The 13,099-nt window shown below is 39.2% G+C and overlaps 1 protein-coding gene across 1 annotated transcript in view; it reads right to left on the reverse strand.

The window, feature by feature from the left end:
- Positions 1 to 12,034, reverse strand: part of LOC138022056 (serine/threonine-protein kinase greatwall-like) — a 16,040-nt gene extending 4,006 nt beyond the window's left edge. Inside the window, 12 exon segments of the mRNA XM_068869081.1 lie at positions 249 to 350; positions 1,182 to 1,295; positions 2,201 to 3,658; positions 4,390 to 4,543; positions 6,563 to 6,678; positions 6,949 to 7,037; positions 8,544 to 8,590; positions 8,678 to 8,770; positions 9,330 to 9,421; positions 10,599 to 10,699; positions 10,891 to 10,946; positions 11,937 to 12,034. Of these exon segments, the coding sequence (XP_068725182.1) occupies positions 249 to 350; positions 1,182 to 1,295; positions 2,201 to 3,658; positions 4,390 to 4,543; positions 6,563 to 6,678; positions 6,949 to 7,037; positions 8,544 to 8,590; positions 8,678 to 8,770; positions 9,330 to 9,421; positions 10,599 to 10,699; positions 10,891 to 10,946; positions 11,937 to 11,984 (2,470 nt within the window). The 5' untranslated portion in view covers positions 11,985 to 12,034.
- Positions 12,035 to 13,099: the final 1,065 nt, after the last annotated feature.

Consider the following 13,099-nt stretch of genomic DNA (forward strand, 5'->3'; position numbering starts at 1 on the left):
AAACCGCTCTAAGTTCTCCTTCCACTAATAGGCCATTTTCGAAATATCAATATTCATCTTGATAGTGAGGACAAAAAAAAAAAAAAAAAAAAAAACAGAGACACGTTGGAATGAATGTGAAAAATATTTACATATTAACCACTTGCATTTGTCTTTGTCCTATAAAACTCTCTTTCAAGTTGAAATTTAATGTATCGAAAAAGGCCCATTAATCCCTCGTCAGAAAGAACTTTGCGCACATGCAATACCTAAGGCTCCTGGTCTGTGTTCTGCGTGAAGTATAAGGATGCTTTCAACTGCTCCCTCAGCAATTTCAGACAATGCTTCGTCACCCTCTGGCCACAACAGCTCTGCAAAACCCAACAACATATTTTTTCTGAGTCTTCAAGCTACCTTGACCTTGGAGCTATGGAGCGAATTGCAACTGATTGCTGAAAGTAATTTTGCAGTTAGTAACGGGTAAGATGCCACGCAAAATTCTCATTTAATTAAAAGGAAAAGCAAGACACATCGCGACTTACTCGCGGTCTTCCTTACTTAGTCTGGTCAGTAATAATAGGCTTATTTTGATTTAAATGTCTGTCGTCATGTTAGAGGACATGACATGAATTAAATTTGTCAAGAAGACATTGCGTGACTCATGCGCGACGCGTGATAATTACGCATGCTCTAGCAAAAAAATTAAATCATAAAGGGATGTCGCAAGCACAATGATGCGTTCACGTTTTTTGGCGATACTTTAGTGGTTATATTTAATTGCTGCAATGTAAACTTCTTTTATGTTAAATAAATTACAAAAAAATATATATATATTGCTCTAGAGCGAGTTTCAATTGAGTAGTGTCGTAAAACCAAAACCAAAGTAATTATTACTTTGCCCAATCAAAAAGGACGGACACAATCCAGTAAACCAATCAAAACTCGAAATCATTACACGTAGCCGACACAAAGCGCGGGAAAATGTGCACGCGCGAGTCACGATTGGTTTTGGTTTTACTTCTGATTGGTTGAAAAAGTGGCGCGAGAACTTTGAGCCAATCACTGAGTGAAGTAATCTTAAACCAAAGCAATTCGCTAATTACTTTTGACACTCAATTGAAAACCGCTCTAGTTTGGGAGAAAATATCATGATACGAAATGTCAGAGATTTGTGGTGGCTTTGCAGGATTATCTAAGCTTACCTCTTTGCATAATGTGGCTGAAAACAAGCTCCGGTGTGTCATCGTTAAACGGCGGGACTCCAGTGAGGAATTCGTACAAACAAACACCAAGAGACCACCAATCTACAGCTGGAGCTGAGGGAAAAGAATATTCATTCAGCTTGAGGTTCTGTTGAATTCATCTAAACATATGAGGTAAATATTATGTGTTGCTCAGTGGCGTTTTTATCAATGCAATAAACATGCAAACCCAACGCAGTTGGGCAATTCCTGGAGGATTAGTTCAGGACACCAATGTGATCGAATAACATGCTGGCGGAGGTAAATCTAGTACCTGCACGTGCGCCAGGGATGTCTTGTGCTCCAAAGCATAATCGCAGCTTTGTGCATTACAGTACGGTGTCCGTGGTCCTCGAGAAAAAAGGATAATCTTGAATATCTTACCTAAATGAAAACGCCACGAACTAAAATTTGCCCTGAAGATGGCTTTCTTGTTTCTTGCAATAATGTTAAATTGGCAAGTTCCAAACTGAAATATTTCACTTGTAATTCGAAAAAAGGTGAACGTAAACGCGAACCCTTCGTCCGCGAATTTGGTCCTTGATTCGCGAATCATGTAAGGAGCCCAAAATTAGCCGCAGAAATTAGTTTATTTGTAAATCTGTTTTGCAAAAAGACACGTGTTCCCGTTGCGTTTTATCTTTACACAAGCCAAGTAAACATGACCATGGAAGTTACGGAGCCGCAAAAGTAGAGACTTTCTAGAAAGACAAATTAGCACTCGTGTCAAAAAAAATTGAATTCCGCACAATCACCGATAGCAGGAAAGCCGAGATTTCGTCATGTGAAAGAAGAATAATCAAGACATCATCGGGCGCATCTGTTTTTGGTGGTATTTTAGTTTAAGAGGAAATATAACATCATGTTCGGAAAAGTCGCGGACCAAGGATACTTCGAATCTCGCAATTACTGTTTCGTTTCACGCTTGCATTGCGTGTAAATCCTAGTACGCGTTTCCGGTCCCTTACTTCAATACTCACTGTGGTCGTGTCCCAAAAGGATTTCCGGAGCCAAATAATCTGGGGTACCCAGGATCCTATTCTTGGGAGGTGAGGTCTGAGGGCGTTTACCACGACGACATGACTTCGGGGTGCGGAAAGGGGTGCGAATAAGAGGGGCTGAGGTGTGATGCCATTGCTGGGACATGTCCATTTGGGCCGGTGTGCCCTTAGAGCTTGCACGACTTTTGAAGGTAACATCCATTGGCGACTCAGTTGCAACCAATGGCGAAATATTTTCCATTCAAAATTCTTGCACTGAATTTGAATATACTTTCTCTGACTTTTGCATATTATGGTTGGAAGTCTCAAAAGCAATGCTGCAACTTCGAGGTCGAGTTTGCGAGGGTTCGCAATATGAGGAATTTTCATCACTGAAGGTTTCGTGAGTGCTATTGACATTACTTACATTCGGCGGGTCTTCAAATTCTATTGTGAAACACCTATCACGTGACACTGTCGTTGCCCCTACTAAAGGCGATGGTGGAAGCAGAGCGACCCCACTCTCGCGCCTTTCAGAAAAGCTGCTTCTTTTTTCACTCGCTGTCTTCATAACCTCATCAGAAGCTTGGGGTATCGGTTTTGTGGGAGTACAATTAATATCTGAATGCCCTGACCACGAAGATGCCTTCTGCGCACCAAGCGTATTGTGGGGACTTTCGTTAAAACCTGAACTTCCACTTGCATTGAATTTCTCAGTTTTTACAGGACTGTTTAACTCGCGGGTTCCGTCTTTCAGTTTGTCTGCGGGGGATCCTCGATCAGCATCGCTTTCCTCTTCGCTCGTTGTCTCGCTGACATAACCAGAAGTGAAAGGTACCTCAGGGCCAATAACTCGTCGTGTTAGCGGTGTTAACGGTGTCGCGGCGCTTACTGCTCGCTCTTTACAAGCGTTCCTCATGTTTGCAGGGGTTGATTGCTTCTTTTCTTTCAAATACTCCATAATCGTCCCTGTTCTGTTGCGCGGACTGCCACATTTGAGATTTAACGAGGCACAGGATCCGGGGTTTGGAGGGGTGATGAACTTTCCATCGGGGCTGGTTGACGTGTCGCCGTTCATAGGGGGACTCTCGCATTCCATAGGACTCTTGAGCGAATTGAAAGGCGAACTAGCCAAAGGAGCATCCGAGATTGAATTGAATGATAACGTAGTTGTTCGCTTTTCCGTCGGCCTCTGAGGAGTAAAGGAAGATATTTCCCGCAGAGGTTCTCTGGGCGGAGCACTTCCTCGGAGTTCTTTTAGTGATAAAGCGTCAATTTCGGCGGTGAGGCCAGCATGTCGAGGTTTCTTACAGGCTGGTAATACATTCTCTTCCTCAGGGGATCTGTTTCTGACGTTTTTTTCCGCAGAAGTAAAGGGCGTTTCTGGAGGATCGTTGATATCAAACGTTCTTTGGCTAACTTTGGAGTTGAATTGAGTTCGCTTCTTTGTGCCAAGACCTGCACACAAGACAAAAAGGTATCATCAAAAATGAAATATGGATTACTGAGACAATAGATAATAGCCATTATCACAGAAATTGATTTTGATTTTCTCGTGTTATGACATTACTTAATTTTTAAAAGCTAGAAGCTGTCGGAATTGCATATACTAGCATCTGACCTTGTTCTGGACGGGGACATCTCTTGTTTCCTGCATCAGTGGTTGTAAACTGCATGATAGTAGTATGTTGCAACATTACAAAGCCCAGAAAGGAGGGGTACGGAGGTGACTAGTCGTTTTCATTCACTTATTAAGAGTGGATTTTCGCAATTCAACGGACAGTTCACATCGCATTTGCGTCAAACAACATATTTTAGGCTAAATTTTGCAATTTGCCAGCTCGTTCTTGCCCATTTTAAGTCTCAGCTATCGGGAAGTACTGAAAAAAACGAGAAACAAGCTGGATAACCAAGAATTTGAATGTTTTGTGTTTCTTATTGCGAGCATTTGCCCACCGTTTGCTGTCAGCCGCATATGCAAATCTTTTATTATAGTGCTGTCTAAGGTCACTACATGGCACATCTACATTACAGTAAAGGATTTTTATTTCCTAACAGTGAATTTAAAAGCTTAATGAAGTTAAGAGCAAAAACGATTTGTAATCTTTTAGGGGTTTTACTCCAGAAAACAAGGAAACAAACAAAGATAGCATTGAGCAGGTAGCATTTGATCACAAGTTTCAAAGGACCTTTAGGAGTTCCACCTGGCGTCGCACAAGGAAGTCTTTGCCGGCCACAAACTGGAGAGTCACGTGATATGGGTGTTGTGCTCAAGTGTTGTTGTAATGCCAAACAGCTGTTGTTCAGTCGCGACCTGTTAATTGGCTTTGCTGCAGACAGGGACTGCGGAACAAACATCAGTGAGACTTGTAAAATTCGGGAAGTTTATAGTTAAAAGTGCTAAAGCCACCCCACCCTAACAGGTACGTCGACTCACTGCTCCCGGGAGTTGACAAACGTATTCCTTCCCAAATCCGCCACTGGGAAATGGATTGTAAAATAAAATGATTTGCACAAATTTGTGTACTAGACTATGGACAGTGTCACAAAACCCTTAACTGTAGAGTGATTTTCAACTGAGTGTCGTAAAACAAATACCAATCACAGAAGATGCAAACATGAACCAATCCAAATTCATAGCGATTCAAGGAAATTTGCTCACAGCGCGGAAAAAATCGCGCGTGCAAGTCGCGTTTTGTTTTCCTTTTCCTTTTCATTGGGGTATAAACTGGCGCGAGATTTTGAAACCAATCATTAAGCGTAGCAATTGCAATGACGTAATTACTTTAGACATTCATTTCAAAACTGCTCTAATCAGATAGAGCAGTTTTCAAATGACTGTCGAAAGTAATCACGGGATTGCGATTTCTACGCATAGTGATTGGTTTAAAAATCTCGCGCCAGTTTAACCAGTCAGAAGGAAAACCAAAAGCACTAACGCACACGCGAGTTTTCCCGCGGTTAGAGCAAATTACATGGAATTGCTACGAATTTGGATTGGTTCATCGCGCTATTTTCACCTGCTGTGATTGGTCGATGTAATTATTACTTTCAATTGGTATTTGTGAGCGTCAATTGAAAACTGCTCTAAGAAACCAAGTTGTAGTACTCGTGAAGTTCTTAAGCTAAAAATAACAGTTTGGTTTTATCAAATGAGTTGATAAAATATAAATTAACCACCGCAAAAAAGATTTGTGAGCTTGTTTTTGTCAGCATGTATATGGTGAGTACTTGTGGTGAGAACTGGCAACAAATATTATTTAATAGCTGAGGATAAAATCCTGCCTACCAGGACCGTAGCCAGAAAAAATTACGAATGAGGCAATGTGCATGGTTAAATTCTCTTCGTTGGTATTTACGGTGTTTTTCATGCTTGCATTTAACCACAGCACTGGGATCCTGCGTTATTTAAAAAAATCGGATTGCCTCATACTGGCTACGGCCAGGCTGCCTTCGTATTAACATTAAATTTTGCATATAATCAGGTTCCGTCTCGAATACAACCTTTGTGTGAGGTGTTAAAGCACACCAAGAGTGGGGGGCGAAGTACAGAGCGTAGGGGGACCATCCTTTGCAACATTAAAAAGCGCAATTGAAAATTATTTTGTCAATTAAGCCACATCTGATCGTTTTCCCTCCCAGCAGAAGTCTCTTTTCTTGAACCTTCGTTGCCCATGCTGACGAGTACTACATGCAAGGCGGTTACTTAACGACCAAATCCTCACGTGATACTTCCGGAATTACATGTAAATGTACTGTAAAGGAATGTGCGGGACACAGCGGGCTCAAGTCCTAGTCAGCAAACATATCATGGGGCATGCGGTTTGAAGAGTGCTGTCCAAGGTTGTGGACGGCGGTCAGATCAAAGTGAGTTTCGATCCATGCAAGAGGTCTCTTTCCCCGCACTCGTCAGCCCAGCAAATGCAAAAAGAAAAGAGACCTCTGCTAGGAGGGAACCGATCGTCATAACAGTATTGAAGTTTGATCTACCATTTACCAAGGAGTGCATTGCTGACATAATAATAATAATAATAATAGTAATAATAATAAATAATAATGATGATGATGATGATGATGATGATGATGATTACTTGTATTATAGCAGTGGGGAACTAATACTGTACACAGAGATCAATTGAATTTAACTCAAATCAAATCAAACATTGGTTTTTGAGGATAGAGGAAATGCAGAAAAAAACGTCTTGCAGCAGAGCAGAGGACCAACAGACTCAACCTGGGCCACATTGAAGGAGGCCAGTGCTCTCACTAACGTTATAATAAATTATAGTTGACGACTATAATAAATTAGACATGTAATCGATGACAGATAAATGACTGCCATGTGAGACGGGTCATACTTACAAAGGTGAAATTTGAGGTCAATGACATCACTTGCCCAGGAGTTCTGTAGAAACTTGAGCTGGCCTTCTCACATTTGTTTACAGATGGGGTACTCATTACATCAATAAAGCTGGGCTCTGAAAGTGAGTCATTTGTTAACCACAAATCAGTAAGACTAGAGGATAATCGAGAAACCTGGTGTAAACTATTAAATATAAATAAAAATGTAATGAGCTTACTTAACTTTTGATAGCAGTGGTTAGATTGCCAGAAATAATTTCATAATGAAAATTGCAACAAAAATTTCTACTTATGTTTTAGGCAATTTCTTTGCTTTCCATGACTGTCACACTACATTTGGCTAACATGTATTTATTTGGGAAACCACGAATCATAGCAGCCCCTACTTCGCTCCATTGTTAATCTTGAGAGTCCAAAATCTGTCAATTTGATCTTTCCTTCATCGGAAATAAGGAGGTTGTCTGGTTTGATGTCTCTGTGGATTATTAATTAAAGAAGATTAGTATCTTTAGATATTCTGTCACTGGCAGAGTGGCAGGTACAAAACACAGGTCACAGGTCACAGGTCATTGTTTTACCAAATACAGAAAGTATCCTAAACAATCATAAAAGCTAATCTTAGGCCTAAAAACTTTTGTTTAGGTCTAATTAGGCCTAAGGTTAGATTTTATGAATGTCTAGGATACACTTTCTGTATTGGTAAAACAATGACCTGTGACCTGTGTTTTGTACCTGCCGCTGGCAGAGCCCCCTTTTGAATTATTAATGTTTGGCCCTGCCTCTGGTTAATTACTTTTCCAGTTGACAACGATCCACTGTTGCCATCTTTTTATTTGCCTTTAATCACACATACAAGGGTGTACACTGTAGTTAATATAAATCTCAGGTTCAGTATAGCTCTGCAAAAGGACACATTGAGTGTTGCAAGCAAGAGCAGAGTTTCCTTTGGTCCTGAAAATTAAGGTAGACAGCCAGCAGGGAAAATGAAAATACACTGTAAAACAAGCAAAAAATTAACAGAAGTGATGAACTTAGACTGGTCTTACCGTATGGCAATTATTATTTTTATTATAAGAGACAATAATCTTGCTTAAATTGTCCTCCCATAAAAGTAGAAGGATCATTTCTCTCTTTAAGTCTCTTGTTTGTTTATAGCCTGCACTTCAAATATACATGTACACTGGATGATACATATTTTTCAATTATAAATCTGTTAACTCAACCACACAAAAAAAAGCAAACCTATTATCTCCTAATAGTATGTTATGTAAGGTAGTCAGAAATCATGTCCTTTGCTTTATACAAAGCTCTGTCCTTTCACTTTTACTCCTGTTGTGGGTAAAAGTACTTCTTCACGCCCCTCACAAAACAAAAGAATGCCTGATCACTTATACAATGACCTTCTGGTAATTACAGGTCAGTCAGCACTATCTAATGCCAGATGAATTTACTGGGGTATCCTAGGGCATTTGAGGTGTGAAATTGGGTTAATCTCAGTCAAAAAACTACATACCCATTAAAATCAGTCAAAAACTGTCCCCATTAACCCATTGAACCCTGAGAGCGACACTTAATAGATTTTACTCTCAGTCTAATGCCGGACGATTTTACTCGTCAAGGGAGGGGGGGTGGGGGGTGTCCCAGGGCATTTGTGGTGTGAATGGGTTGACATAATTACATAATTTTGAGACAACCAATCGAGGAATTATAACTGGTTCCCTATTAAATTTAGGCATGAACAGTGTTGTTAAAAGTTTGAAGCTTGTTATTGACAGTATGTATTCAAGAGAAACAATTCAGAGGAAAGCAACAGTATTAGTATAATTTAAAGTAACCGAATTGTAAAGAAGGAAACAAGTTAATCTTCAGGCATACAACCCTTAAAAATATCAATGTGGCAGTCTTAATATTCAGCAAGATTTCTACTCCACAAATTCATAACCAGCTCTCTATCCTTCATAATTATTTAATGTGACCATACCTGTGAATAATTCCATGGTTATGAAGATACTCCAGTGCTAAGACAACCTGTCATGATATCAAACTTTTAATCAAAGGTTAAAAATTATGATTACCAGTATTCACATTATCCCAACAAAACCTTATATGCTGTACCTGTGCTATATAAACTCTTGACATTTCCTCATCAAAGTATCCCAGATTATGCAACAAGGATTTGCAGTCACCACCAATCAAGTACTCCATCACCTGCAACAGGGAACATTACATGTATTTAATAACGTTTGTTCCTTTTAGTAAACTCAGTCATTTGTTGAACAAGTCTCAGCCTTTCCATTTGGTTATCTTTAAGAAAGTTACAACATTTTTTAATTTCAAAGACATGTTTCGATGTTACAAACATCGTCAGTTACAAAATATTTGAAAAACCGTTAGGACTATATAACAACTAGGCGAAATTAAAAAATGTTGTAACTTTCTTAAAGATAACGATTTGCTTTCCATTTGCTGATGAACCAGCTCTCGTAATGTACATGTATTTATAATGTGATTGGCTTGCCACCCTAGCCAAAAACAAAAGACTTTAGAAACAATTGAAACAATGCCTAAGACTTAAAAAAAATTGAAGCTGCTTACATTATAACAAACGATAGCAGGTTATGAGAACTGTTACACTACTGTGCCCATTCCCTTCACATACTGTGCAGCGTATAATAGAAACAACAATATTGCACAGATATCTCCACAGATATAGGTAGAAGTAGTTACTAATAGAGAGTTGCAGTGGTGTAAATCATGAGAAACTAACCAGAAATATTTTGTCCTTTGATTGGAATGAGTAGAACAGATTGACAATGAAAGGGCTTTTTGAGATTGCAAGTGCATCCCGCTCTGCAACAACTGGTCAAGAGAAAGTATCATTCAGAGATGATAGTAATAATAATTAAAAATGGTTTGACAGAGAAAGGAAAAAAATATTAAACAAAAAAGTCACAACGTAGTTATCTGACAGAGAAGCAAAAAAAAAAAAATGAAAACAGCAGCAAAGGCAGAATGGTACCATATAAGTAATGCATAGCCATGATTCAGTTCCTGTAACTTAACCTTCATGCCATCACAGTTACTGTGCCTTTCGAAAACTTGTAAACTAAGTTGACTTGTTTTTCACTGCTGCCATAGGCCGTATTCATAAATGGCAGCCAAGAAATCACTCTTTTGCCTTCATGCTAATCATCCTCGCCAGCCTCGTTAGCACAGACAAAATTCAAAACAACTTTTGCTCCAAAGTTAGGCTAGTGAGGATGATTATCACAAACACAAAAGAATAATTATTGGGTGCCATTTATAAATACGGTCCTTTGACAGCGGGCTTATGTTTCAGAACAAAAAAATTATTAACTAGGTTCAAGTGTCCCTTTTGGTGGGTATGCATTTTAACAAACTTCAGTCAACACCTTCATCATCATGCATCACTAGGAGTAAAATTACATGTAAATCTCCAATTAATCTATTAGTAAGTGGAACTTTATTTGAACATTTAGGCAACATAGCAAATTGAGCAATAATGAGGAATATGACACTTTCATAGATCGAATAAATTAATGAAAGTAAATTGACCACAAAAGCTGATGTTTTGAACATTAGCCCTTCATCAGAGAGAACAAGTCATTCACTCTCACTATAAAGTGGTCAATTTCCTTCAACAGCTGCTTAAGATGTTCCAAATTTCTGTCCTTGTTGTCCTTTCTGTCCCACCAATACAGAACAACACGTCCTTGAGAAACTATCCCTGTTAGCTATTGATTTTAAAGGAAAAAGCTGACCAATGCAAGTAGCAAGCTGCAAACACAAAATCAAAGCAATTGGCAACTTTTCACGGGCATGAAAGTTCTGTACCCAAGCCCCTGTATTTCAAAGAGGGGATACCAGGTAAGTCCAATCCAGCAGATAAATCGCTATCAGTGGAATTATATAGCAATACCGATCCTTCCAACAACTGGGGTCTGATCAATAAGTTTGACGTCTCTAGTTCATAATGCTACTAAAATGTCACGAACATTAAAGAAATAACAAGTACCTTGCTCAATCATGTTTTTGTTGACAACATCAGTCTTTTTCACAACCTTGACAGCATAAAACTGTTTATCTTTGTCCCTCCTCCGAGCAAGGAAAACTTGCCTAAAAAGGGCAAGGCAATTTACTTGTAAAATTATTTAATAGCCGGCTCTAAAGTGGCGAGAGATCAGTACGGTAATAAGGCTGATAGCTAAACGTAAAAATCACTAAATTGTGCTAATATGTTGTGGTAATAGTTCTAGAAAGTTTAGCAACACTCTTGCCAACTGCTTGTAGCCAAACTACAGACTCACCCAAATGCTCCTCTACTGATTGGCTTTATGATGTCAAAATCATCTATGCAGGTTGGCTGAAATATATAAATTATCGAACAAATCAACAAGAGAAAGGTTATGAGGGAATCTTACTTAAGTTACTGTTTACGATTTGTTCATGCGATTTGATATCATGCTATTTACAAATTGACTTCAAAGAACTTGTTAAACTTTAAGTTAATTATAATAACCCATTAACCCTTCGAGTGAAATGATTACTCGTCAATGGAGGCAGTTCAGGAGTCAATGGGTTAATTCTTTAATTTTAAGCATTTTACCTTTGATAACCAGCCAGTCATTTGCCATTACAAAACTGATACATCCTTGTGTGGCAAAGGTGCTAATGAGATTATCTGGTATTGGGTTCATTTTTTATTTTATTTAATGCATTTTCAATATTCAATACTATAGTGATGTTTCTTGTGACATCACCCATTGTTATCAATACATGTATGCCAACCAGAACCTATTGGCTGTTGAAACAATGACTTCTTTTCTTTGTGGTTAGCAAATTTGAATATGCAATGTTTGTATAAATATATAAAACAGCGTTCAATTCTTTCAGAGCATTAGAAAAATCTGAAATTTAGTCTAAATTAAGTTATTGGCTATGATATATATAACCTCACATGATCTTACTTATTACCCCTGAAGATGCAACAACCGTCCTTAATAAAGATCTTTGAAGTCTACCGATTCCTGAACGATCTTTGACATCAATAAGGATCTATTATCAACCATATTATTTTGATATCCGATATATCAGAAAATATTTTGGAAATTACTAGGATGTTGACAAGAACCTTTTAGAGTTCCTGAAAAGTTTTGAAAATCAAGTTTAAAGAACATCAAAAATTAGATTAAGCTTCGTACTGTAAATAATTTAACTCGTACATTACATGCACAGTAAACGACTGGCGTTTCAAAAGATTCGAAACGATCAAGGCCTACACCTTTCGACCTCCTCAAATAGCGTTGGGTTGCAAATTTTAGTCCAACGAAACTATTCTCAGGAGACGACTAACCTTGTGAACGTGACGGTTTTTCCGGCCTTCTGAAGATGGTTCGTCCATGTTGCTGCACGAGATGCCAAATGAAGTACTGCCAATCCAGCGACTTTGTGTTAAATTCATCCCTAATCTCACTGTTATCTCATTCTAGAGCAAATTTCGTTGAGGATATCGTGAAACACAAAAGAAAAACATCATAATTGAAATAGAATACTGCAGTTATCAACATCCGCCATGTTTAAATTTCCGCGCGGGAGAGTCAAGTTGAGCCCAGTCCTTTATCGCGTATATACTCGCAAGCACTTCTGGGATGGGCCCGGACGCGATCCTCTGCTTGGCTAGGGCGGAAATATGTATGGCTGTCCAACACTTTGCAGGCGGTAGCTATTAGAGAGTGTTAGCATTGACAACGAGTACGAGTACGAGAACGAGTCCATCTCGTACTCGTACTCGTTGTCGTTCTTGTAAAAAATGTGTAAGCAGGACATACGAGTACGACTTCACGAGAGCTTCTCATGTTTAAGATTTTGACACGATGTTGACAGAAAGGAAGGAGGATTTAAAATGTGCTATTCAAAACAAAAAAATGCCCAAAATACCATCCTAGGCCTTCGATGAAGAGTTTAAGTGCTTATGGGATACACCTATGGCAGAGATAACCCGCTACAAAAGATAAACTTTACCTTTCAAAAACTCGTTCCTCGCACTTCGAGTTTTGGAGGAAATCTCGTCGTTGGAACGAGTGTCCTGAGCAAAACGCATGCGCATTATAGTCAATGGTAAAATCGTTCTCGTAGTCGTACCCGTTGTCAATGCTAACACTGTCTATTGTTGTCGCCGCCACGAAACACGCGGGGAGGGGATGGGGGAAGTGGTAATGAGCGTACAGAGCTTTCTTTCCGCTTTTTTCAACTCCCCACCCAAGCGTTTTGGCACCTGGCCCACGCGAGGTCCACACCTATCTCACGCTCTTTTCTGAACTTCGGCTTCGCCTCATGAGCTATTGACCCGTGGCCCTTGCGGGCGAAGGGTCTAATTTTTTTAGAATCAACCGACTAGTCGGACAGAAAAGGCAACAAACAAAGTTAGCAAATGCAACTTGAAGAGATATTTATTGGGAATAAAACGAAAGAAAACGTCACGCTTTTCGCTACTCGAGGACTATTACTAATAGTCCA

Source organism: Montipora capricornis, chromosome 10 (genome assembly GCF_036669925.1).
Source record: "Montipora capricornis isolate CH-2021 chromosome 10, ASM3666992v2, whole genome shotgun sequence".
NCBI lineage: Eukaryota > Metazoa > Cnidaria > Anthozoa > Scleractinia > Acroporidae > Montipora > Montipora capricornis.